Genomic DNA, 23,699 nt, shown 5'->3' with positions numbered 1-23,699 from the left:
ACGGTTTCCCCACCTGTATGGTCAGAGAGTTAGACTGGCCAATCTCTAGGGAATCCCTCCACCCAACCTCCTGCCCAGATTCCCCAGATGGATGGAGGTCTGCAGCTGCCCCCCATTTAGAAGCTCTGGACTCTGATGCGCACTGCCACAATGAACTCTAGGTTAAACCCTGGCCAGGTCAACACCCACGTCACCTTGTGGGGGTCTTTTTAATCCGTGGGGCCTGAGATGGGGGATGGGTATGCAAAGATAGTCATGAAACTTTCCTCTTGGGGTGGGCCAGGGAGCTGAGAGGCTGGGGATCTGTCCTCTCACACGAGCACCTGGTGACAGGTGACCTCTTGAGCTGGGGTGGCTCTCGTTCCTGGGCTGGGTCCAGGACCTCGGGGACTACCTCTGTCCTCAGTCTTGCCTCCCTCCCCCGTCCCCACACCACTCTTAAGACAACGCAGATCCAGAGACCATGGTGCCTGGCAACAGAGCACCCTTGGATGGGCTCACCCTGGAGGCAGGCTGCCCCTGCTCCCAACCCTGCTGTGTGCTGTTAGGCAAGTTGCTGAACCTCTCTGGGCCTCTCTGTCCCTCTCTACAATATAATTTTGATACAATGAACCACTGTCAAGAGTAGCAAATGGCAAGCATGAGACCCCTTCCTCTTTCCTCTGACTGATGTGGAGGACCAAGGCTGTCTGGGAAGAAACTGCGAGCCAGCGAACCCGACCATAGGACACCCCGAGGGCTCCCGGCATCCTTCTCTCCGGACCCGGCATCCAGCCCCAGGGCTCTGGGTTAGAATGCTGGCTTCCTGCTTACTTCTTTGGGACCTGGACAGATTACTTGAGCCTCTCTGCTGCCCAGTCTCCTCACCTGTAAACGGGGCTATAGCAGGACTGATTCCAAAGGGCTATTGTGAGGGTCAGCTGGGGTGCAGAGCCCCGCACGGGGGCACGCTGAACAAACAGCTGCCCTGGAGAGTGGCTACCTCAACCCAACTTCTCCCCTTGCGGCTGGGAGTCACCAGGACATCACGCAGTGCTGCTGGTACACACCTCCACTGGCCTCATCTTAGCAATGACCATGACAAACTCTTCCAGCCCTGGGATCTGAGCTCTTCTTAGCACACACGGAAAGCCAGGCAGACCCAGCTGCAGGGGCATTTCCACCACAGCCGCTGGGAGGGAAGGCAGACTTAGCGAGCCAGCAAGGTGGGTCAAAGGCAGTTACTTGAGCAGTTAGCATCCTGAGTTTCACAGGAAGCAGTGGTGAGCAGCCCCCTATAAATCACCCCTGCTGGCTTGCCAGGCTCTCCCAAGATAAGGCAGCTGCTCCTCCACCCTGTTCTCCTGGGAAACGGCCCCGGGCTCCCCGGCCGCCTGTCAGTGGGGTCTGTGGCTGGGGGCTATTTCCCCTGTCCTGGGGATCCAAGCTCGAAGGCTCCTGGAGCACTTCAGGGGAGAAGCCTTGAGGGCTGCAGGGGAAGGAGGCCCAAGGGTGCTGTGTACTGACCCATATACTAAGAAGAGGACGGATCTGGCCTCTGTGAGCTTGGGGCTGGATGGGGTCCAAGGCCTGTAGCACCAATTTCTCCTCCACGTGGCATGTGGCCCCTCAGGGCCCACCAGAATGGGCCCAGGGTACCAGGATCAGACTCAAGTGCCCCTCCTGCTGGCTCAGTGACTGCAGCCCAGCCCAGGTCAGCGACAGTCCTATCCTTCCCCTTTTGGAAAGGCTGCCAGGAAAGACCCAGGCCCACTGGCCTGGTGGGTTAACATCCAGGGGAAATCGAAATAAGACTTTCTCTTCTTGAATCTCCCAGAAGGGCTGGGATCTGGAGTAAGCAGTGCTGGGGAGAAGTGGTCCACTTAAGATCTCAGGCTGCACCACTGCCTGGGCTGGGGTCAGTGACCTTTCATCCTGAATCTGACTGTGCCCCGAGGGCTTCCGTTTGGAGATGTCATTCCAGCAAATACTGGCCACAACCAGCTGGACTAACAAGGTTGCTTTGTGTACCTCCAAGTTGTCCTGAGGCTGGATTTTCTCCAGGTCAAGTGTCCTGCCCTGTGGCTTCTGGGAGCCGCATTCGTCCCCCTGTTTCCCCCATGATTTCTGAGGAACTTAGGACAGGACTGTCAGCTCTGAGGGGGCTCAGGGGAAAGTCTCCAGAGGCCTGTGAGAGCCACACACACATCAGGGTGGGGTCCGGCATGGGCAGCGAAGCTGTGATGGCCACTGCAAGGCTGCCGCCTGGCCCCTCGTGCCCCTCCCCAGCGAGGAGCTGTCACTCTGGGCAAGGACACCGTTCCCATACCAGGCTCCTGGCCCCAGGACTGTCACTCTGTGTTGCTGCCTGTAACGTTGGGACAGTTGCTGGGCTTTGCTCACCGGTGCCACTGGGTAGGGGGGATAGTTAACATGCTACCAGTTACTGAGCGCTAACCCCGACCCCCAGACTCCTGCATCCAACTGCCCACTCAGGATGCCCACTGCTTTAATGACTAACAGGCATCTCAAACCCATACATGCCCAAATAGAGCTGTGGTCTTGCTGCACTGTCCCAAACCTGCTCTAGGCCGTGTCTTCCTCACTCACTTAATGACAGTTCTTTCTGTCTGCTCGATCAGACCCCTGGGAGTCCACCTTCACTGCTCCCTTTCTCTCAAACCCACATCCAAGAGATCTTGTAGGTCCTACTTTCAAAACAGATTTGGAATCTGCTCACTTTCACCACCACCCAGCATAGTGTAAGCACCCTTGTCTCTCACCTGAATTACTGCAAACAGGTCCCCCGGCTTCCCCTTTTCCCGCTCTGGTCAGCAGTCAGAGCGGCCCTTTTAACTATCTATCAGATCACGTCCTTCCTCTGCCATCAGGCTCCTGTGCATCTGGCCCTGTCCCTCACTCCCTCATCCCACCTGCCTCCGAGCTGGTTCAAGACCACCTCAGATGCTCTCTGTTTTTGCCCAAGCTGTTGCCTGGGTCTGTCACACTTCCACCCGACATCCTCCTGGCTCACTTTCTCACTTCTTCAAGACTTTGGGTGTCACTCTATCATTAGGCTCACCCTCACTACTGTATTTTAAATGGCTCTATTTTTTTTTTTTTCTTTCAGTAGCACTCACCACCTTCTAACACAGCAGTTCTCGAAGTGTGGGCCCCAGACCAGCAGCATCAGTATCACCCGGGAACTTGTTAGAAACACAAATCCTAGTGAGTTGGAAACTCTGGGGGAGGATAAAACAGTCTCCCTTTTCTTCTGGGTGGTTCTGATGAGAACAATTGCTCTGTGCCATGAGATGTACGTTCCTGTTACTCTCTGTCTTGGGGAGTAGAATGGAAGCTCCGTCTGATCCCTCCTGTGTGCCCCGCCTGCACGTGGCAGACGTTCTGTGTTGAATGAATAGAACTATTTAGTTTTGAGAGTTCTGAGCACTTTGCATCCATTTTCTCTCTTAATTCTCATGACAATTCTGCAAAGAAGATATTCTTATTCCAATTCTACAGACAAGGACACAGAGAGGGTAAGTGGCATGCCCAGAGTCACACAGCAAGCAAGGGGCAGAGCCAGATCACACACAGACCGCAGCCTGATGCCAAAACCTGTGCTCACTCTGACTCCTCTAATACTTCAACGCAACCGGCTCTGCTAATAAGCACCTTCCTATGCACATAAGAGGCACCTTCAAGGGCTTGCTGGCTCTCTCCAGATAACCAGGCAAGGCAAGGACTCACCCATGAGCACCCATCAGATGCCAGGCAGCCCTGGTATCGTGTGACTCCTTTCTCTCCCCTTTTCACAGAGAGCTGGCTAGGAGGTGCTGCCCAACAGGGCCTCCCCAGGGGCCGTGTTCCTAGAGTGGGGCATGGAAGTCCAGAGATCCACTGGGCAGTGGGGCCCTCTTCACGATATCAAGTCTTCTGATCCATGAACATGGGATGTCTTTCCATTTATTTAGGTCTTTAACTTCTTTCAAGAATGTATTGTCATTTTTAGAGTATTAAGTTTTGTACTTCTTTTGTTAAATATATTGGTAAGTATTTTGTTCTTTTGGATGCTATTATAAATGAAGTTTTCTTAATTTCATTTTCAGTTTTCCCAGTGCTACTGTATAGAAATAAAATTGATTTGTGTAATTGACCTTGTATCTTGCAATCACGCTGAATTTTTTTATTAGATCTAATAGATTTCTAGTAGATTTCTTAACACTGTCTATATACGAAATCATGTCATCTGCAAATAGATTACTTGTTTCTTCCTTCCCAATCTGGATGCATTTTATTTCATTTTCTTGCCTAATTGTTCTGGTTAGAATTGTTCTGGTCTAGTACAGTGTTGAATAGAAGTGGTGAAAGGGAGAATCCTTGTCTTGTTCCTGAAAAGCATTCAGTCTTTTTCCAGTAAGCATGATGTTATCTGTGGGGTTTTTTGTAGATGCCCTTTAGCAGGTTTAGAAAATTCCTTTCTATCTCTAGACTGTTGAATGTTTTTATCATGAAATGGTGCTGGATTTTGTCAAATGCCTTTTCTCAGTTGATTGAGATGATCATGTGGTTTTTGTCATTTATTCTATTGATGTATCCCATTAATTAATTTTCAGATGTTAAACCACCCTTGCATTCCTGGGATTAATCTCATTTGGTCATGGTTATAATCCTTTTATATATTGCTGGATTCAATTTCTTTGTATTTTGTTGAGGAATTTCCCATCTATATCCACAAGAGATACTGGTGCTCCAGCAATTCCTCTCTCCCTCACCCGTACCATCGTTGATGTTTTGTCTCCCAACTTAAAAAAATAAACAAAACTCTCTCTTCACCTGACTCCCTCCTCCAGCTACTGTCCCATTTCTCTTTTTCCCTTTACAGCAAACTTTTTGAAAGAGTTGGCTATGATCACACTCCAATTCCCCTCCTCTCATCCTTTTTCATACCCACTATTATCAGGCTTTACTCCCAGGACTCCACCAAAACCACCCTTGACAAGTCAACCATGGACTGTGCTCACCATCTGTTCTCTCCTGGTTGATCTATTGGCAGTGCACAGATACTTCTTTCTTAGATGCTCTCTTCACTCAGCCCAGGGAGCCCACTTGCTCCTGGCTCTCCTCATCCCCTGTGCTGGCTTCTCCTATGCTCCCTAACTTCCCACCTGGAAGCAGCTCAGGGCTCAGCCCTGGTCCTCTGCTGTCCCTCCACTAGCTCCATGGTGTCTCATCCAGCCTCATGGCTTCAAACCCCATCTATGTGTCAATGGCCCCCACATTCTCTCTCCAACCCAGTCTTCTCTCCTGGTCTCTAGACGTAAATGTCAAATTGCCTACGTGATACCTTAAGCTTAAGCCCCTAACATGTATCCCAGGATAAGCCCCAAAGTGAACTCTGCATCTTCCTTCCAAACAACTGCACTTCCTGTGTTCTTTCTCATCTCAGTTAACAGCTAATCCATCCTTCCAGTTGGCTTAGATCAAAACACCTTGGAATTACCCTTGACTTCTCTCATTCTCTTACACCTTTCACCCATTCCAGTAGGGGAAATACCATTGGTTCTACCTTCAAAATATATCAAGAACTCAATTATTCCTCATCACCCACGCCAGCCTGAGCCAAGCCGCCATCACCCCTCACCTGCACGACTGTGTAACGAGCTCCTAACTGGTCTCCCTGTTTCTGTCCTTGCTTCTTTCATCCATTCTCAACACAGCAGCCAGAGGGATCCTGCTGGGACCTGAGTCAGGCTGGGCCACTGCTCTGTTCAAGACCTGCCAATGACACCACCTCGCTCAGAGGAAAATCCAGAGTCATCACCGTGACAAGGCCCTACTGACTTACCAGCCCTTACCTCCTCTCTCCCCCTTCACAGGCTCTGCTCCAGCCACACTGGCCTCCTTGCTGCTCTTCCAACCCCCGCCGTCTGCCTCCAAAACGCTCTGCCCAGATACATGCGTAACTCACCCCTTCATCTCCTTTACTCAAATGTCACTAAACTCCAAGCCCCCATCACTCCCGCTTGCCCTCCCCACCTCATCTGCCTCCACTGCGCTCTCTACCATCTAACCTACACCAGGCTTACTTGCTTGCTGTCTGTCTCCTTTCTTGGAATGTACACCCCACGAGGGCAGGGACCTTGTCTGTCCCACTCACTGCTGTGTTACCAGCCCCCAGAACACATCCTCGAGTGAATGAATGACTGGTTGAATGAATGCCCAGACAAGAGGCACTCCATCAGGACCACCCCTGGGCAGGCCGTCGGCAGTGACCGGCTCCCCTGCCCCGCTGGCCGGCGTTTTCTCTGTGGGGTGCCCGGGCTCTCCCCTGACTGCAGCAGGCACGCTGCCCACTGGTGCCTGGCAGAGGTGGCCGCTCTCTGCCAGGACAAATATGCTTGAAAGGGCTCATGGGCTCCGTTATTAAACAGTGAAAGAAGGGCTGATCCTCTAAGCCTCCTTTCCAGGGGAACCCAGGCTAATAACAGCTTTGCCACGAAACCTGCAGAGGCGGATGGAGACCCCCTTCAAGTGCCAAACTTGCCCGGACATGTCTGCCACCGCTAACCCCTGGGATTTCTGCCTTTCCTCTATATTTCTGGTAGAAAGGAGATAAGCGCCTTTGATGGTGGTTCCTGTTTTCATTCTTGTGACTTCTTCGGCACACGGCACACAGCCTGAGAAGTCTGATAAACGCTGGGGAATGAGGGCCGGGGGAGGGGCAAATCTGGTTTCTATGTGGGATTCTGCAAATGGTCCCCATTTAGCAAGTACAGAGAGAGACAGACAGAGACAGACAGAGAGACAGAGAAAAACAGGCAGACAGGCACGTGTGTGGGTCAGGGAGCCAGCACACTGAGTACAGGTAGACCACATGTGACGTGACAGTGCCCTGGATGGGCTGGGACAAGACACAGCCTTTGGGGTCAGAACATGTGCCTCTGTTTCTCAGCTCTGCTCCTGACTAGCTGTGTCATCTTGGGCAAATTACTTAGCCTCTTTGACCTTTAGTTTCTCTCCTTTCTTTGTTTTATTTAGGTTTTGATTTTTTATGTAGTGAAATATGCAGACATTCAAAAAGTATTTAAAGCACCTATGCACAGAGATGCAGAGTATTATAAAATGAGCACCTGTGTAACTAGGCCTGCTATCCTGATCTTTATGGCATTCATTTCTTTGCTTTTCTTTATATTTTTGCTGCCTAATTATTTACCCATAAATAACATGGTTTCCTTCTGCCCTATTTCCGACTTTATGTAAATAGAATCACAGCATGTTCTTGGGCTGCCCTAGTCTCACGGTATGTTTTTAGGATTCATGCATGCTGTTGGGTAGAGCTGTAATTCATTCATTCTCACTGCTGTAGAGTTTTCTGTTGTAAGAATGAATTGTGTTTATTTCTCCATTGTATTGTTGCTAAATACTTGGTGCTTTTTGTAACTCATTTAAAGAGTCTCTTGCTAGCCAAGACCACGGCAATGTTCTCCTTTCCCTGGTGCTCAGAGGTGCTACCTGTCATAAATCCAAGTCCAGAGGCATGGGTGTCTGGGCTCTATTCTGTGCCATTGGGTCACTTTCAACCACTTTGCACCAAAGGAAAGTTCCTGGGTGGGCTTGGGTTTTCCCAGGCCATTAAACTGGGGCTGTGGGTCAAAGGTGCTGTGATCACCAGGGGGCAGGGAGGCCATCGCTAACAGTGGAGCCATTGAGGAAGCCCCCAAAGGTGAGCTTCTGCCCCTGCCTGGATGGTGCAGCAAACACTGTGAAACATGGAGAGAGAGGATGTCCACGGTTCATGTGGTCAGAACACAGCTGGCCCAAAGGCCCCTGTCTCCACAGTTAGCTGGGGGCTGGTGACCCCAGCCCAGCTGACATGGTGAACCTTTCTAAAAGCCCTTTTCAGGATGACTGCGCAGGGACACCGACCTACAGAGACAGCACCTGCACAGCTGGGCGGCGGCGTTCCTTTCTCCTGCGCCCCATGTCCAGACCGTCAGCAAACCCTGCAGCCCCACCTTCAGAACACGTCTCAGCTGACCGCTCTCCACGGTCTCCTCCACTCCCACATGCGCCCAGGCCCCGCACCCAGGTCCAACAACTGTCCCAGCCTGCTTCAGCCGCTCTTGTCTCTATGACCCACCCCTCACACGGCAGCCAGATGACTCTTCTTATAAATATAAATCAAGCTGTGTCTGTCTCCTGCTCAGAGCCCTCCCTGGTGCCCCATCAATTTAGAACAAAATCTGGAAGCCCCACTATGTCCCCAAGGCCTCAGGTCCTCCATCCTCCTGTCCTCACTCCCTCAGACCCTCCGGCCTTCCTGAGGGTCCTCGTGTTTCCATGGCCCTTTCCCAACCCAGGGCGTTTGCACTCGCTGGTCCCTCTGCCTGCACGCTGTCCCCAGCACCCCCTGGATCTCCTGGTGACGTCATTAAGTTGGCTTAATGAACAACACCTGACACAGTGCCCCCTCCATCCTCCACTTGGCTCCACTTTGCTCCCTGCGTTTCTCCCTACTAGACGTCACGAGTCACCTTTACTTGCCTATCGTTTGTGTCCCCCAGGACAATGGAGGGGGAGCGGAGGGCAGAAGCACCCTCTCTTTGGTTTCCCACTGAACTCTTAGCACCTGGAATACCACTCCATACACTTTAGGCACCCAATAAAAGTGTAGAATAAAGGAGCAGGTGAGTAAACGGCAACCTTTGTTTTCAGGTCAGGGACAGAGAACCATGCAGGGGCCACAAGCCGCATCAGAGGGAAGGACACGGTACCTCGTCCTCCGATATGACCCTGAGTGTCCACTTCTGGCCTAAGTGTAGACCACCCATACACACCCAGCATTCAGCAGGGTCTGGACACAGGGAGGCAAGGACACACAAGCCTCAGGGCTATCCAGGCGGAGGAGGGCATGCTTTTGAAAAGTGGCCCAAATCTCCCCTGCGAGGACCTGCTTAGTGCACCGAGGGGTGACCCCTGAGGGCCAGCAGCAGAAGAGGACGACACTGCCTGTCTGCAGTAGGAAGCGTGGGACTCAGCCAGCGCTACCTGAGTGAGAGGGATCTTGCAGGCTCAGAGCAGGGCGGAGGGGCGTGATTACCTGGAGGCAAGGGTTCTAGAGGGTGAGCATGCGCGCTACGGGCCGTACCTCCGCCGAACGGGGCCCAGATGACCCGGCGGATGGCCTGCACCCAGTCCTCCATGTCCCGCTGGGAGCTGGCCATGAGCAGGAGCGCCTCGGGGTTGGCCGGCACCTTCTCCCGCTCCCCGGCACCACCTGCAAGACAGGGAGAACAGGCTTACTGCAGGGACCCCGGAGGACACGGGGGGCCTCCCCCGTAGGGCTCTCTCCAGTCCCGACCACAGCTGGCTTTCATTCCCTGGGGTGTGAGAAGGTCGTCTCTCCAGAAACCACTCAGCAACAGCTGTGCTTTTTGGTTCTATACTGGCAGGCCACCCCCTTCCCACATCCCACGTCACACATCTGGCTTTGGGGCCCTCTTGGGTTTCTTTTTCTCCCTTTGTCTTCTTTGTTATTTCTCCACAGCATTAAAATCATCCTGGGGTACTAGTAGGAAAAAGCATGCAGATGTGACACCAGCTCAGAGAAGTTTGGATGCCAGAGGAGCTTCGCTATGTATTTTATTCAAATCAACTTCACACATCTGAAATGCACAGCTAAATGTCACTACGTGCTATATGTCACCTATGTCACTATAAGCTAACCGGGCTTATCTGCTGGTGGGGTGAGTCGCAGAGATCCGTGTTCCCAAGGGGGTGGGATGACAGGAGAACTGTGAGACCCAGGCTGACCCTTGCTGGGGCCTGCAGCCCAGTGACAGAGACCAGACAGGAGTTAAGTGCTTACTGAGCTCTTGGTACCTGCCTTCCAGTGAACTAGAGTGGTGCCTGATTCTTCCAGTTAACAAAGCTGACAGACTCGCCTGCCCTCCTAGGATTCTTTCATCTTCACAATGCCTCTGAGCGAGGTACTATTACTATTTGCATTTGACAGACAAGGAAACTGAAGCACAGAGTGATTAAGGAACTTGTCTGAATTCACACAGCTAATACGTGGCAGAGCCAGGGATTCAAAGTCCCCAGCTCTGGGCTGGGGCTGGGACCCCACCCCCTGCTCCCCCCATTCCCCATGAACGAGGCGACCTGCTGGGGTCAGGCTGACAGTGGTCACAGCAAGGCTGCTGAGGACTAGGGAAACCGAGGGGACGGCTCTGAGGGCTGGAGCACGGGATGAGGTGCATCCTTGCTGGGGGAGTGCCACAAGTGAGGCCTGGAAGCTGGGTAGCGGGAAAGCAGGCTGGAGGGGCCCACGGGGCCCAAAGCTCAGGAGAGTGGTGCGCCAGGGTCCTAGGATGCCTTTTGAGACCCGCAATATACACACACTAGCCCAGCTCCTTTGGGCCCAGGCAGCAACTGGGCAGCAGCACTGCAGCGGTGGAGAGGTGGAGAGGAAGGGAGCTTGAGACAGCAGAGCCTGAAGCCCAAGAGACAGTGCAGGCCGATGGAAAACAAAGACTGTACCCACAGCTGGGGCAGCTGCATGGTCATTCACGGGGCAAGGGCACCGCCACTGAGAAGGGGACAGCGGCTCTGCATCTTTAGGGTCCCACTCAACGTGGACCATGAGGCCTGGGGTGGCCGAGTGTCCCATGTGGGTAAGGGAAGCCAGGTGTTGCCAGGAAGCTTTTCCATGTATGCTTTTCTGGAAAAACACCTCCAGATGACTCAGGTGTTTGGAGATGGATGGCTCTAAGAATTTGTTGTGGTTACTTGTTTGTCCTAAATGAATACTCAGGTTTGTATCTAACTGGAATTTCTCATTTTTTTCAATTCTTTTTCCTAAAGAGGGCCACCCACGTCACAGAAGCTTCATTTACGAAACCTGGATTCACCTTGCCCAGAGGTTGACAGATGCTCTCATGTCCAGCTGTCTCATGCCCCCGCCCAGGGTCCTGCTCTAAGCCTGTGTGTTTAACTTTTCAAGTACTTTTCATGTATGTATGTTTATTTATGTATATTTGTATATATGTATATTTAACTTTTTGAGAAACTGCCACAAACTGTTCTCCAAAGTGATTGCACCACTTAATGTTGCCACCAGCAGTGTATGAGGGTTCCAGTTCTTCCAGTTCCTCACCAACACTTGGTATGGCCGGTCTCTTTACTTTTAGCCATTCTAATGGGTGTGTAGGAGTAGAGCACTGTGTTTGAATTTGCATTTTCCAAATGACTAATGATGCTGCACAGCTCCTTACGTATTTAATTGCCATCCATGTGCCTTCTTTGGTGAAATGTCTGTTGAAATCTTTTGTCCATTTTTAAAGGAGGTTGCTCATTTTTCATTATTGAGTTTTGAGAGTTCTTTACATCTTCTGGATACAAGTTCTTTATCAGATATATGCTGTGCAAATATCTCTCCCAGTCTGTGTGTTTTCTTTTCATTCTGTGAACAGTGCGTTTCCAAGAGCAGAAGTTTTTAACTTGGATGAAGCTCAACTTAGCAAATTTTCTGGTTTTGTATCTAAACAATCTTTGCTTAACCCAGGTCATAAGTTTTCTCCTAGATTTTCTTCTAGAAGTTTCATGGTTTTAGGGTTTACATTTAGGTCTATGAGTTAGTTTTTGTATATGACGCAAGTTTTGGATTGGAGTTCATCCTTTTATACATGGAGGTCCAGTTGTTCCAGCACCATTTGTTGAACAGACGATCCTTTCCCCACTGACTTGCCAGTGCACCTACATAGGTGATCGTGCTATCTGCGAATAAAGACAGTTTTACTTCTTCCTTTCCAATCTGGGTGCCTTTTATTTCTGATTCTTGTCAAATCGCGCTGACTAGAGCCTCAAATAGGATGTTGAATAGAAGTGGTGAGAGTGGACATCCTTATCTTGTTCTTGATCTTATAGCAAAAGCATTCAACTTTTCGCCATTAAGTATATCTATTGTAGGTTTTTTGTTGATGTCCTTTCTCAGGTTGAGGAAGTTCTCCTCTATTTCCAGTTTGCTGAGAGTTTGTTTCTTTGTGTGTGTTTTTTTGCGGTACGCGGGCCTCTCACTGTTGTGGCCTCTCCCGTTGCGGAGCACAGGCTCCGGACGCGCAGGCTCAGTGGCCATGGCTCACGGGCCCAGCCGCTCTGCGGCATGTGGGATCTTCCCGGACCGGGGCACGAACCCGCATCCCCTGCATCGGCAGGCGGACTCTCAACCACTGCGCCACCAGGGAAGCCCGAGAGTTTTTTTTTAATCAGAAATGGATATTGGGGTTTTGTCAAATGCTTTTTTCTGTATCTATTGAGAGATCACATTTTTTTTTTAGTTTGCTATTATGATGAATCACACTGACAGATTTTCAAATGTTAAACTAGCTTTTCATTCCTGAAATTCCAATTGGTCATGATGTATTATCCTTTTTATTATTGTTGGGTTCAATTTACTAAAATTTTGTTTAGAATTTTTCATCTATATTCATGAAGGATATTGGTATGCCATTTTCTTTTCTTATGTCTTTGTCTGATTTTGGTATCAGGGTAATGCTGGCCTCACAGAATAAGCTGGTAAGTATTCCCTCTGTTTCAATATTTTTGGAAGAGTTTGTGTAGAGTTACTATTTTTTTTTTTTTAATATTTGATAGAATTCACCAATGAAGCCACCTAGACCTGGACTTTTCCTTGTGGGAAAGTTTTTTAATAAATTAAATTTCTATAACATATACACATATTTCTTCTTGAGTGAGCTTTGTAGTGTGTGTCTTGCAAGGAATTTGTCTGTTTCATCTAAGTTGTTGTTTCTATTGACAAAAAGTAGCTCATAATATTTCCCTTATTATCCTTTTAGAATTTGGTAGTGATGTCACCTCACTCATTTTTATTATTGGCGATTCGTGTCTTTTCTATTTTCCCCTGATCAGTCCTGCTAGAGGCTTACTGATTTTATTAATCTCAAAAAAGAGCTTTTTGTTTTACTGACTTTATGTCTTTTTCTTTGTTTTTCTGATTAGCAAACTTTTAAAGGGCTAGATGGTGAATATGTTAGGTTTTCGGGCCATATGGTCTCTGCCAAAACTACCTACTCTGCTGTTGTAGCTAGAAAGCAGCCATGAACAGTACGTAAGTGAAAGAGCAGGGCTGTGTCTGTGCAAAAATTTGTCTACAAAAAGAGGGAGCCAGCCCACAGGTGGTAGTTTGCCAACTTGTATCTCATTAATTTACACTCTGATCTTTATTATTTCTCTTCATCTGTTTACTCTGTGTTCAGTTTGGTCTTATTTTTCTAGTTTCTTACAATGTTTAGTGCTACAGTTTCCCCCCTAAGTACTGCTTTAGAGGCATGTACAACCCTTGTATATTGTTTTTTCGTTTTTATTCAGCTCAAAATGTCTTACCCTTTGGATTTCTTCTTTGACCTATGGGTTATTTAGAAATGTGTTATTTCCAAGTTTGGGGGATTTTCCAGAAATCTATTATTGATTTCTAATTTAATTCCATTGTTTTCAGAGAAGATATGTTGTATGATGCGAATCCTTTTAAATTTATTAAGACTTGTCTTGGGATTAGAATACGGTCTATCTTGCTAAGCATTCTGTTTGCACTGAGAAAAATTACTCTGCTGTGGTTGGGTGGAGTGTTCTATAAATTAGGTCTAGTTGTTGACAGTTTTCTTTTTTTTAAATTTTCCATATTCTTACTGACTTCCTGTCTACTTGTTCTTACAGATTTTGTTTCTAAGATTTATTTGGTGGGTCCAGAGTTCTCAGTATAGAGCTAATAACTCCCCACTGCTGAGAGAAAACCCTTCTGTGTATGCTATGCAATGCCCCAGGAGTCCAATGGAAATAGGCACTATTTCCTGCCCTGTGTCAGAGTGGTCATTGTTGCCTCTAACCCTTTCCAGTGGTTCTTTCCTCAGCCTCAGGTAATGTCCTCATGTGCATGTGGTGATGAGCTCCCAAGGGGGTTTTCTCTTTGAGTAGCACTTTCCTCCTTGGTATTCTATCCTGAAAACTCAAGATGCTTTGGTCTCCCCAGCTGTCTCTTTAACTCGTGGAGTCCACTGGACTCCACCTGGGTTTCCCCTTCCTGCATCACAGCCTGGAAACTTTCTCAAGCCAGTAAGCTAGGGCATGTGTAGGGCTTGCCTCGTTTGTTTCCCATCTCTTGCTGGGGTGAGGGTGGGGTGTCACAGTCCTTCACTGCCTAATGTCTAGTACCTTGAAAAACATTGTTTCATATTATTTGTCCTTTTTGGGGGGGGGTTGTTTTTAGGTGGGATAGTACATCGGTCCACCACTTATCCAGAAGGGAAAGTCCTGCAACCACTTCTAAGGGCCCACTATACGTAAACCACTGTGCAAGACAGTTAACACACACAGTCACATTTAATCCTCATAAACACCGTGGGAAGGAGTGCTACTGACTCCATTTTACAGATGAAGAAACTGAGGCTCAGAGAAGTTAAACATTTAGCTCACAAACAAACAAATGGAGGGGCCAGGACTTAAACCCAGGTTTTTTCAACTATAAACTCGTTCTTTTTGCAATAGAAAACCTCCTTCATGTTAGTGGAGGGGAATGCAAGGAAGATAAAATAGATAGGTCATCAAAGCCAACATTGGGATTTTCTATAGCATTCAATTGTGTACGCTTACCTTGTCCTCTGTTACTTAGGAAAGATTAGTATTAGCTTTAGTTAAGGAAAAAAAAATTTTAACAGCAAACATTTCAGGAAGAAATGCATCATGAAGGATGAGGGCCTCTTGTTACTGTTTCTGGTTTTTCCCTTTTCTTGCGTTTCCACCTATCCTGCCACATACCCCTTTGTTTGAGGCCCTCCTGAACAGTGCTGAGGAGCCAGACCTGGGTGAATGCTCAGATCCACCAGGTGGAGCGCAGGGACTTAACTTCCCCCAAATGTCAGGCACACAGGTGTAAGGTGAGAATGTCTACCTTTTTGGGAGAATGAAATGAGCTAGTCCCTTAGCTTAGCACCTGGCAACTAACAAGCACTCTGTAAATGTTCACGTTTATTATCACACTCAATTAAATCCAGTATGGAGCAGAGTTTCTCCACCTCAGCACTAATGGCATTTTGGGCCAGATGATTCCACACTAGGGTGGCAGCGGCTGACCTGTGCACAGCAGGGCGTTTAGCAGCACCCCTGGCCTCTACCCACGGGATGCCGGTAGCAGCCTCTCCCTCCCTCCCAGGTCTGACAATCAAAAATGTCTCCACATGTTGCCAAATGTTCCTTGGGGGGCAAAGCTGCTCCCAGTTGAGAAGCATTGATAAAGAGCAATGAGATCTTTACTTCCTATGAGTCTAAATGACTTTATGATTCTACCGGTGTGGGACATCCCACAGGCACAACATGGCTTGTCTGCAAATCATCACTACCTCACCCATCACACCAGTTTCCTCTTGTGCTCCTATCTTAGTGCTGGGCAACCAGGTGCCCAAAGCAGAAAGTTGGGAGTCACTAGGCCTTTTCCCTCCCCTTGTCCCCATACTGACCCATAATGTCCCCTGGTGAGCTCATCCAGTCTGAGAGCTTTAACTGCCGTCCCTATGCAGATGACTTGCAGGTTCACTGCTCCCTGCCCTCCAGACCCCTCTGTGCCCTCACCCAACAGCTCCACTGAGATGTCTCCAGCCATCTCCCACTTACCAGCTACAAAATCCATCTACAGATCTGCCACCCCTTCCCTTCTCAAGTGAGGGCAACTCTACCTTCTAGTTACTCAAGTGGAAACCAGACACATCCTCAGCTCCACTCTGTCTCATGTCCATTCCTATCAGCAAATTCTACTGGCTCTTCCTTCAAAACATATTCAAAATCTGACCATGTTTCACTGGCCCACCTGGTCCAAGCCACCTTCCTTTCTCCTCTGGCTTACTGGCATGGTCTCTAGGCTCCCTACCTCGCCCCCGACTGCCTGTTCTCAATATAGCAGCACAGTGACCCAGTTAAGCCCCAAACTAGCTCACGTACCTCTGCTCAAAATCCCGCAGTGGCCCCCCTCTCAGCAAAGTCCGTGCGGTGATCCTCCAGGCCTCCTGACCTCTTGCCGGCTACTCCTCTAGCCTCACTGCTGCTCTCTGCCTTGCTCTTTGTCATTCCGCAGACAGCTGGGCACGCCTCTGCCCCAGGGTCTTTGCACTTGCTTCTCCTTTGCCCTTGTTCTTGCTTGGAAAGCCATTCTTCCAGACACTGCCATGACATGCTCCCTCACCTCCTTCAGGTCTTCCCTCAAGTGTCACCTTCTTTGGGAATCCTTCCTGACCACCCTTATTGAAACCTCAATCCACATCTCCCACTGCAACCGGGGCCCCTTCCCTGCCTTAATCTTTCCATAGCACTTACCACAATCCAGTACACATATTTTATGTGTTTATATGACATGATTATTTACACTATTTTCAGCCTGCCCCCATTCTGTCTGTTTTATAAGCAACTCCAGCACACTGAGCAGTGCCTGGCATGGGGAGGGTGTGCACGGAATCTGTGATGAGTGGAAGAATAGCGATAGCAGAACCAAGGTGACTGGCACACACAGAGCACCCACCCTGAGGCAGGCATGATGTTAACAAGCTGATGGGAAGTGCTGTCATTCTTCCCATTTAAAGGAAAGGAAAGGTAACTGAAGTCCAGAGATGTTTAGAAACATGTCCAAGCAATAAGAGCAGTGAACTAGGACTCCAGGCAGCCTGATTCCTAACCTTGACCCCACTCTGTGCTCACTACTTCAGCCTGTGGCTTGTTTAAGGGGACCGGCCCCTACATGACCCAGCCAGGTCCCAGCCCAGCTTTTCTTCTTCCCAGCTGGGCTTTATTCCCCTCTGGGCTCCTGGATTTAAGAACTTTCTTTTGAGTTTCTCTTTCCACCAATGCAAGGGATTTGGGGGAGAGGAGGTGACTCCAAAATGCAGCAGATCCTGGCAAGGGTTCCAGGACAAAAACTCCTACCTTTCAACTTTTCTGTATAAGAATTTTCATAATAAAAGGAAAAAAGAATAAGTGATATCTGTGAAACCATTTTGTAAACCACTATAGCCCATGGAACTTCTTCTACGACATTCAGGTCAAAAAGTTGTCATTCTGATGTAATTAATCAAATGATACCTAATAAGCCCAGGATTTATGGAAAATGTTCAAAAATCAAAAGAAACCACTATTTAAAGGTGACAGCAGCTGCAATGTATGATGTGTCACAGGGCCCACCATCATTCTACAGGCTGCCCAGGGGAGCAGGGAGCTCCAGGGAGGCCTCCAACACCTGGATTTCCAGGGGTGAAGGCCAAGCATGGGGATGCAGCTGTCCAGAGCAGCGTAATCCAATGAAAATACAATGCAAGCCACATGGATAATTTCAAATGTTTTAGTAGCTACATTAAAAAAGTAAAATGGGGCTTCCCTGTTGGCGCAGTGGTTGAGAGTCTGCCTGCCGATGCAGGGGACACAGGTTCGTGCCCCGGTCCGGGAAGATCCCACATGCCGCGGAGCGGCTGGGCCTGTGAGCCATGGCCGCTGGGCCTGCGCGTCCGGAGCCTGTGCTCCACAACGGGAGAGGCCACAACAGTGAGAGGCCCACGTACCGCAAAAAAAAAAAAAAAAAAGTAAAATGAAGCAGGTGAACTTATGTTAAATGATATATTTTGTTTATCCCAATACATCCAAAATAGTATCACTCATTTCAACACATAGTCAGAAACTATTGAGATATTATATTTATATCCTTTTTGTACTAAGTCTTCAAAATCTAGGGTGTAGTCTATACTAAGAATATGTCTGGACTGGCCACACTTCAAGCGCTCAGTTGCCATATGTAGCTGTTGGCTGCAGGACTGGCCAGCTTTCAGACAGCCTAGACTAGGGCTGGAGGGGAAAGGGAGAGCCCACTATCCCCAGACATCCTGAGACTGTGTGTGTGTGTGTGTGTGTGTGGCCAGCTCTGGGCAATGCCTAGTTGCCGGCTGGGCTTTTCTGCAGTGTCTCCAAGGTTGGCCTTCCCCATGCATGCCTGCCAGGCTGCACTGGGCTGAACTTGAGCAGAGGCCCAAGCTTCCCACGTATCCCTGTTGACTCATCTTCACTCAACTTCTTTTGCTTGGAGCCACCGAATGCCACTTGCCCTTTGAGGGTTAACCATCCCCCAGTCTGGTGTCCCTGCAGCCTGCTCTTGACCCTGGCTGTTCACTTACCCCTGGGCAGCTGCCTGCTCCTCTTCAGATGCCTGGCAGGGCAGAAAGGCATGGTGCAAGAATTGGCGGGGCTCTGGTGGCAGGAGGGGCAGCCAAGCTCACCCAGGCCAGGGACAGATGCCAGGCAGACGAGGTGCTGGCGGCTCCGGGTTGCAGCCGCCTCCTGGCTGCCTGTGCGCTCTGCCCATGGGCTGGGGACCAGACACTTTTTGTCTCTCCTGGGGAACTTCTGTACTTCTCAGTGCCCCAAAGCCGGGACTGACCCGGGCGGGGCGGGGCGAGGAGGAACAGCGGGTTCCTGAGGGGCCCTCCAGCTGGTGCTGGGGCTGGTGCATGGCCTGTCTGGGTTTCCTACAGTGGAAATCCCAAGGCAGGTCCCAAGCGCCTGCCACCTTGCACACTCCCGCCCCTATATTCTAGGACCAAGAGCTCGGGGCTGGACTCCCAGCGCCACCAGCTTTGTGCCTCTGGGTCCTTCTCTCCAAGAGGAGCCTACCTCACCTGGTTGGTGGAGATTAAATGAATACATGGGAGAAGGTTGATAAAATGTAAGGGCTTACTGGCCACATAATGTTTCTACATTTCCATTTCTTCATCAGCAAGATAACTGGACCTAACTTGTGAGATTCTGGTGAGGACTGAATGAGACAAGGAAGCCAGGAGCTGGGCATGACGCCTGCACATGCTTCCTAAGTGCCGTCATACCCTCTGTAACCATCACCATGCCTGTGTTACGACAGGGCAGCTGGAGCTCCCAGTGGCCCAGGGCCACCTGGATGGGAAATGGCACAGCAGGATTTGGATTTAGCAGTTTGGGATTCTTTTCATTAAATCAGCTCCACCCTTATGGTGTATCCCTGATCCCAGAGACAAAGAGCCTGAGACAGCCCCCTTGCCCAGCCTGGTTGCTTCTCCTACATCACTCAGTCCTCCCAGGGCACAGTGTCAAAAGCCTGGACCACAGGCAGCCCTGAAGATACCATCCTAAAGGGCTGAGGCAGGCAGCAGGCACCAAACTCTGGTGAGAGAGCACAGGGAGCGAGGCTGCGCTTGTGTCGATGCCATCTGTTTATCTGCCCATCCCTCCCGTACATCTATCCATCGGTCCATCAGTCCACCCATCCCTTCAACAAGGAAAAGCAGCCACTAAGAGCAAAGCACATCTGCTTAAAACTCCTTGGAGGGCCTAATGTTCCTGGGATAAAAATCCAACTCTGATGTGACGCTCGGCGTCCAGGTCCCCTGATCACATCTCCTCCTGCTTATCCACCCTTAACGCCATCAGCCGTCCTGGGTCCCTTTCTCTTCCTCAAGCTCACCCTCTTCCAACTAGAATCTCTGCACTTTCAGGTTCTTGGAATGTTGTTCCCCCAGCTCCTTGCAGAGCTGGCCCCCTCTCACCTTCAGACCTGACTTCAAACATCACTTAGAGAAAACTTCCCTGGGTGAGAACATCTGTCAAGTAACTGCCCCTCCTGCCCAATGACTCTCCCACTCTGTTCTCTATAGAATATAGCACAGCGGAAAATTAGCTTATTTATTTGTATATTTGTCTATTGTGTCTCTGCTAAAGGCATGTAAGTTTCATGAAAGCAGACCTTGCCTCCCTTGGCCTCCTGGAATCCCCAGGGACTAGTCCAGTGCCTGGAAAGGGACAGGAGTTCAGTGATTGGTAGTGGTCACTGCGGGGACACATGGAGGGCTCTGTGCAAGTGACAGGCAATCTCTCTTAATAAAACACTCAAGTTTTATTGGGTGTTTACCACATGCTTGGTACCGTTTTAAGAGCTTTGCATATCTCAGCTCCATATCCTCAGGACAACCCTATAAGGTGATACGATTATGATACCCATTTTACAGATGTGAAAACAGAGGCTGGGGGAGGCTGAGTAATTTGGCTGAGGTCACACGACTAATTACAGTGGCGCTTCCCAACTGGTCAGCAAGGGGAAATTACTTGCCAACTGGTCTCCTAAAGTGCTGGCCACTCACAACCTGTCTTGGATCTGAACCCAGGCAGTCTGGCTGTAGTCTGTCCTCCTGGCTCCATCCCTGTGCTGGGCAGCCTCCAAGGTGGCCCCCCGTGAACCCTGCTTCCTAGTACTGTATTCACACTCTTGGACAATCACCCCCTTGCATGTGGTCTGGACCTAGTATCTTATTAAAATAGAACAGGGCAAAAAGGGACAGGATGTCATCTGTGTGCCCTCCACTGCCACAGCCCTCAGCCGGGAATGTGAGGAGACTGACAACCCCCCTCTGCATTTCAGGATGGCTTTTTTTATTGTCATAAATGCAGAGAGAAAAAGGAGAGAAGGGAAGGGGGAGGGGAGAGTAAAGGGGGCGCTGGGCAGTCACCTGACACGGGGACTCTAAGAAAGTATGGGAAGGCTTGTCTTGCGGCCTACATGTGTGCCACAAAATACCTCTGAGCACGTAGGGGAAGAAGGCACCCCAGGGAAAAACGGATGCGGAAGAGGACTGCTGGGAACACAGGAACGAAGCCCAGGTCGTCCGGCATCTGCAGTCCACCTGCCCTGCCTGTCAGATGCTCCTGCCAAGGGAACTAAATCACAGTGCATTTCTGTTCTCATGCTGACTGCAGGGCCCAGAGTCTCATAAATACTCACCCTCCCCACCCTGCTCCATCCCCAGCACAGCGCTGCAGTAGGTGCCCCAGCTCTGTCACCGTCTGTCACTGTCTCTGTCACTGGGGAGGCGAGATGGCCCGGGAGCTGGGAGACCTGGAGGGCAGAACGTCAGGAGGGGAGGCGACGGGCTGAGAGAAACAGAGACTTCAGGTCCCTATGGTTCCTTTAGGGCTCTCTGGAGTCTGTCCCTTAGGGTTGCTGTACTGTGCCTGGAGGAAAAAGGATGTAAACCCCAGGGCAGGTCCTCAACCTGCGCAAAGCTTCACGCACATAATATCTACCTGGGCCCCTGGGGCTCTGTTTTCTGAGAAGCAAGACAGGATCTGGTAAAGAAGGGAGAAAGCTCACTCAAGCAGGACCGGACAAGCAGAGACCCCTGTCCCAGCACAGACTGCACCCCACATCACTACACTGGGGCACGTGAAAACCTTATGTTGGCCCCTCTCTTCCTGGGGCTGAGCTGGCTGAAAACACTTCGTCTCAAATAGTGAAACTCCTGAACAGTGTCCTGGGTGCCCGGCTGTCTGCAGCGCCCCTAGATATTCCACATTAAGAGTCTCACTGGCCCCCTCCCCCAGGGCCAGAGCCGGCAAGGAAATTGCTGACACCTTGAAAAAGTGCACCCATCTCCCCCAGTCTCGGGCAGAGAGTTAGAGTCCTCTCCCCCCAAGCAGTCAGCACGCAGTGCACTCCCTGTAGCCTCCCCATGGCCCCCGCCCTCTCATTTACAGGGTTCTGGGAACCGACTCTGAGCTTTCAACCACACCTCTTGATGAGCTGGAACCAGAAGTGAAATTCTAATTGGGCTGAGAAAGGCACTGGCCACAGCCTCACCCGGAGTGTTTGGGAGCTCAAAACGCCCCAGTGGGCAGGCAACAGCTGAACCCAGTACAACATCAGAAGCCACGTAATGGCCAAAACAGGGGAATGGCTTAGGACAGTGCGCACATAAACCAGATGGAATCATATGTAGCCACTAGAAAATGAGCGCTTACGAGACATTAAGGAGATTTTTAAAGAAATGAAAAACATTTATACTTTACAGGCTAAGACTGGAAGATGCAGCCTCTGAGACCCAGGGGAGGTCCCTGGAGGGTCTTCTGAGAAAGGCTTCATGACTTCTAAGAAGGACCCTACAAAGAGACCCCGCTTCATCAAGGTGGCATATCGTGCCTGTCTGTGGGATGTTTAGTAGTCATCTTGTGACCATGCTGACCAGCCAGCAAAGCTAAGAGGCCAAGAAGGGCAGGGGAGGAGGGGGGCCCACGCCCTTGCTAACTTGACTGAGACCCTGAATCGCTGACCCAGGAGCTGCCTACCTCAGGGCTTCTCGGTCTGTGAGAATAACACATCTCCTTTGATTTAAGCCTGTTAGTGGGCTTTTCTGCTTCCTGCTGCGGAAAGCATCCCAGTCCAGAGACGAGAGCCCCCAGGCAGCTGAGAGCTGCACCGGCACCCCCAGGAGCTGCCAGGGAGGGGCAGGTCTGGGGCTAGCTGAGGTGTACACTGGTGGACCTGCAGCCCGGGTCCAAGAGAAACCTTGGAAGGCATGTGACAACATTCAACATCCATTTTGAAATTCTACGTTAAGTAGGGATAGATGGGTCCTTCCTCAACACAGATGTAGCCGAAGCCAACACTGTGTTTAAATATTTTTTAAAATTTTTTTAAAATTTATTTTTTATTATTATTATTTTTGGGGCTGCATTGGGTCTGGGTTGCTGCGCGCAGGCTTTCTCTAACTGCGGCGAGTGGGGGCCACTCTTCGCTGCGGTGCGTGGGCTTCTCATTGAGGTGGCTTCTCTTGTTGCGGAGCACAGGCTCTAGGCACGTGGGCCTCAGTAGTTGCAGCATGTGGGCTCAGCAGTTGTGGCTCGCGGGCTCTGGAGCACAGGATGAGTAGTTGTGGCACACGGGCCTAGTTGCTCTGTGGTGTGGGATCTTCCCAGACCAGGGCTCAAACTCGTGTCCCCTGCACTGGCAGGTGGATTTCCAACCACTGTGCCACCAGGGAATTCCCAACACTGTGTTTAGTGGAGAGATGCTAGCGGCATTCTCATCAAAACCAATGACAAAACAAGCATGTCCACCATCACCAGTGTTATTTAACATTTTCCTGGAAGTATCTGCCAGTGCGATTAGATTAGGGAGAGAACATAAAACTATAAAAGTGGGAGGGGAGGGTGTGGTGGTATTATTATCATTGTTATTATTTATATGTGTGGAAAACCTAAGTCGACCAACTGAAAAACCATTATAAGCAATAAGACAGTTCAGTAAGGTACCAGACACAAAATTAATATACGGAAATCACTATTTATAAATTAGAAGTAATAGAAATGCGTACCATAATGTGTAACACAATAAAGTATGAATAGCATTTCTTTTTAAATTAGACAAGTTGATTCAAAAGTCATAAGCAAAAATAGCAAATGCATTTTTGTAAAAAAAAAACTAAGGAAGTCAGACCAGCCCTACTAATTATTAAAACAGAGTAAATTATACAGCTATAATAATTAAAACAGCATGGTACTGCATAACGTGAACAGATAGACTCAAAACACATTTGAGAGTCTGGAACAGAATTAAGGAGTTATTTCAAATGGGCGAGTACAAGATGAATTATTCAATAAATGGAATAGGGACAATTGGAGAGCCACCTGGAGAAAAATTATCAAGTTGGATCCTTATAGCACATCTTACAACAAAATAAAAAATCATGATGTATCAATGATTTTAAAGATTAAAAAATGAAACCACAAAAGTACCAGGATCAATTGTGGGAGAAATTTTGTGTAATCTCAAAGTAGGAAAGGTCTTTTTAATATGGCCCCCAAACCAGAGCCCA

At 49.5% G+C, this 23,699-nt stretch overlaps 1 protein-coding gene across 12 annotated transcripts in view; it reads right to left on the bottom strand.

The window, feature by feature from the left end:
- Nucleotides 1-23,699, bottom strand: part of ARHGAP22 (Rho GTPase activating protein 22) — a 208,971-nt gene that overhangs the window by 39,852 nt on the left and 145,420 nt on the right. For 6 of the 12 annotated variants that reach the window (XM_079901039.1, XM_079901035.1, XM_079901044.1 and 3 more), the window contains one exon: nt 9,083-9,259. The exons of 1 other annotated variant lie outside the window; for it this stretch is intronic. In XM_079901039.1, the coding sequence (XP_079757165.1) occupies nt 9,083-9,259 (177 nt within the window). Of the gene's footprint in view, nt 1-5,641; nt 5,758-9,082; nt 9,260-23,699 lie in introns of those variants that run through there. 5 more of the 12 variants (XM_079901041.1, XM_079901042.1, XM_079901037.1 and 2 more) reach the window with 4 other exon arrangements.

This window comes from Stenella coeruleoalba, assembly GCF_951394435.1.
Source record: "Stenella coeruleoalba genome assembly, chromosome: 16".
NCBI classification, from domain to species: Eukaryota; Metazoa; Chordata; class Mammalia; order Artiodactyla; family Delphinidae; genus Stenella; species Stenella coeruleoalba.
The sequence above is the reverse complement of the archived record's forward strand: the minus strand, read 5'-3'. Positions and strand labels throughout refer to the sequence as shown.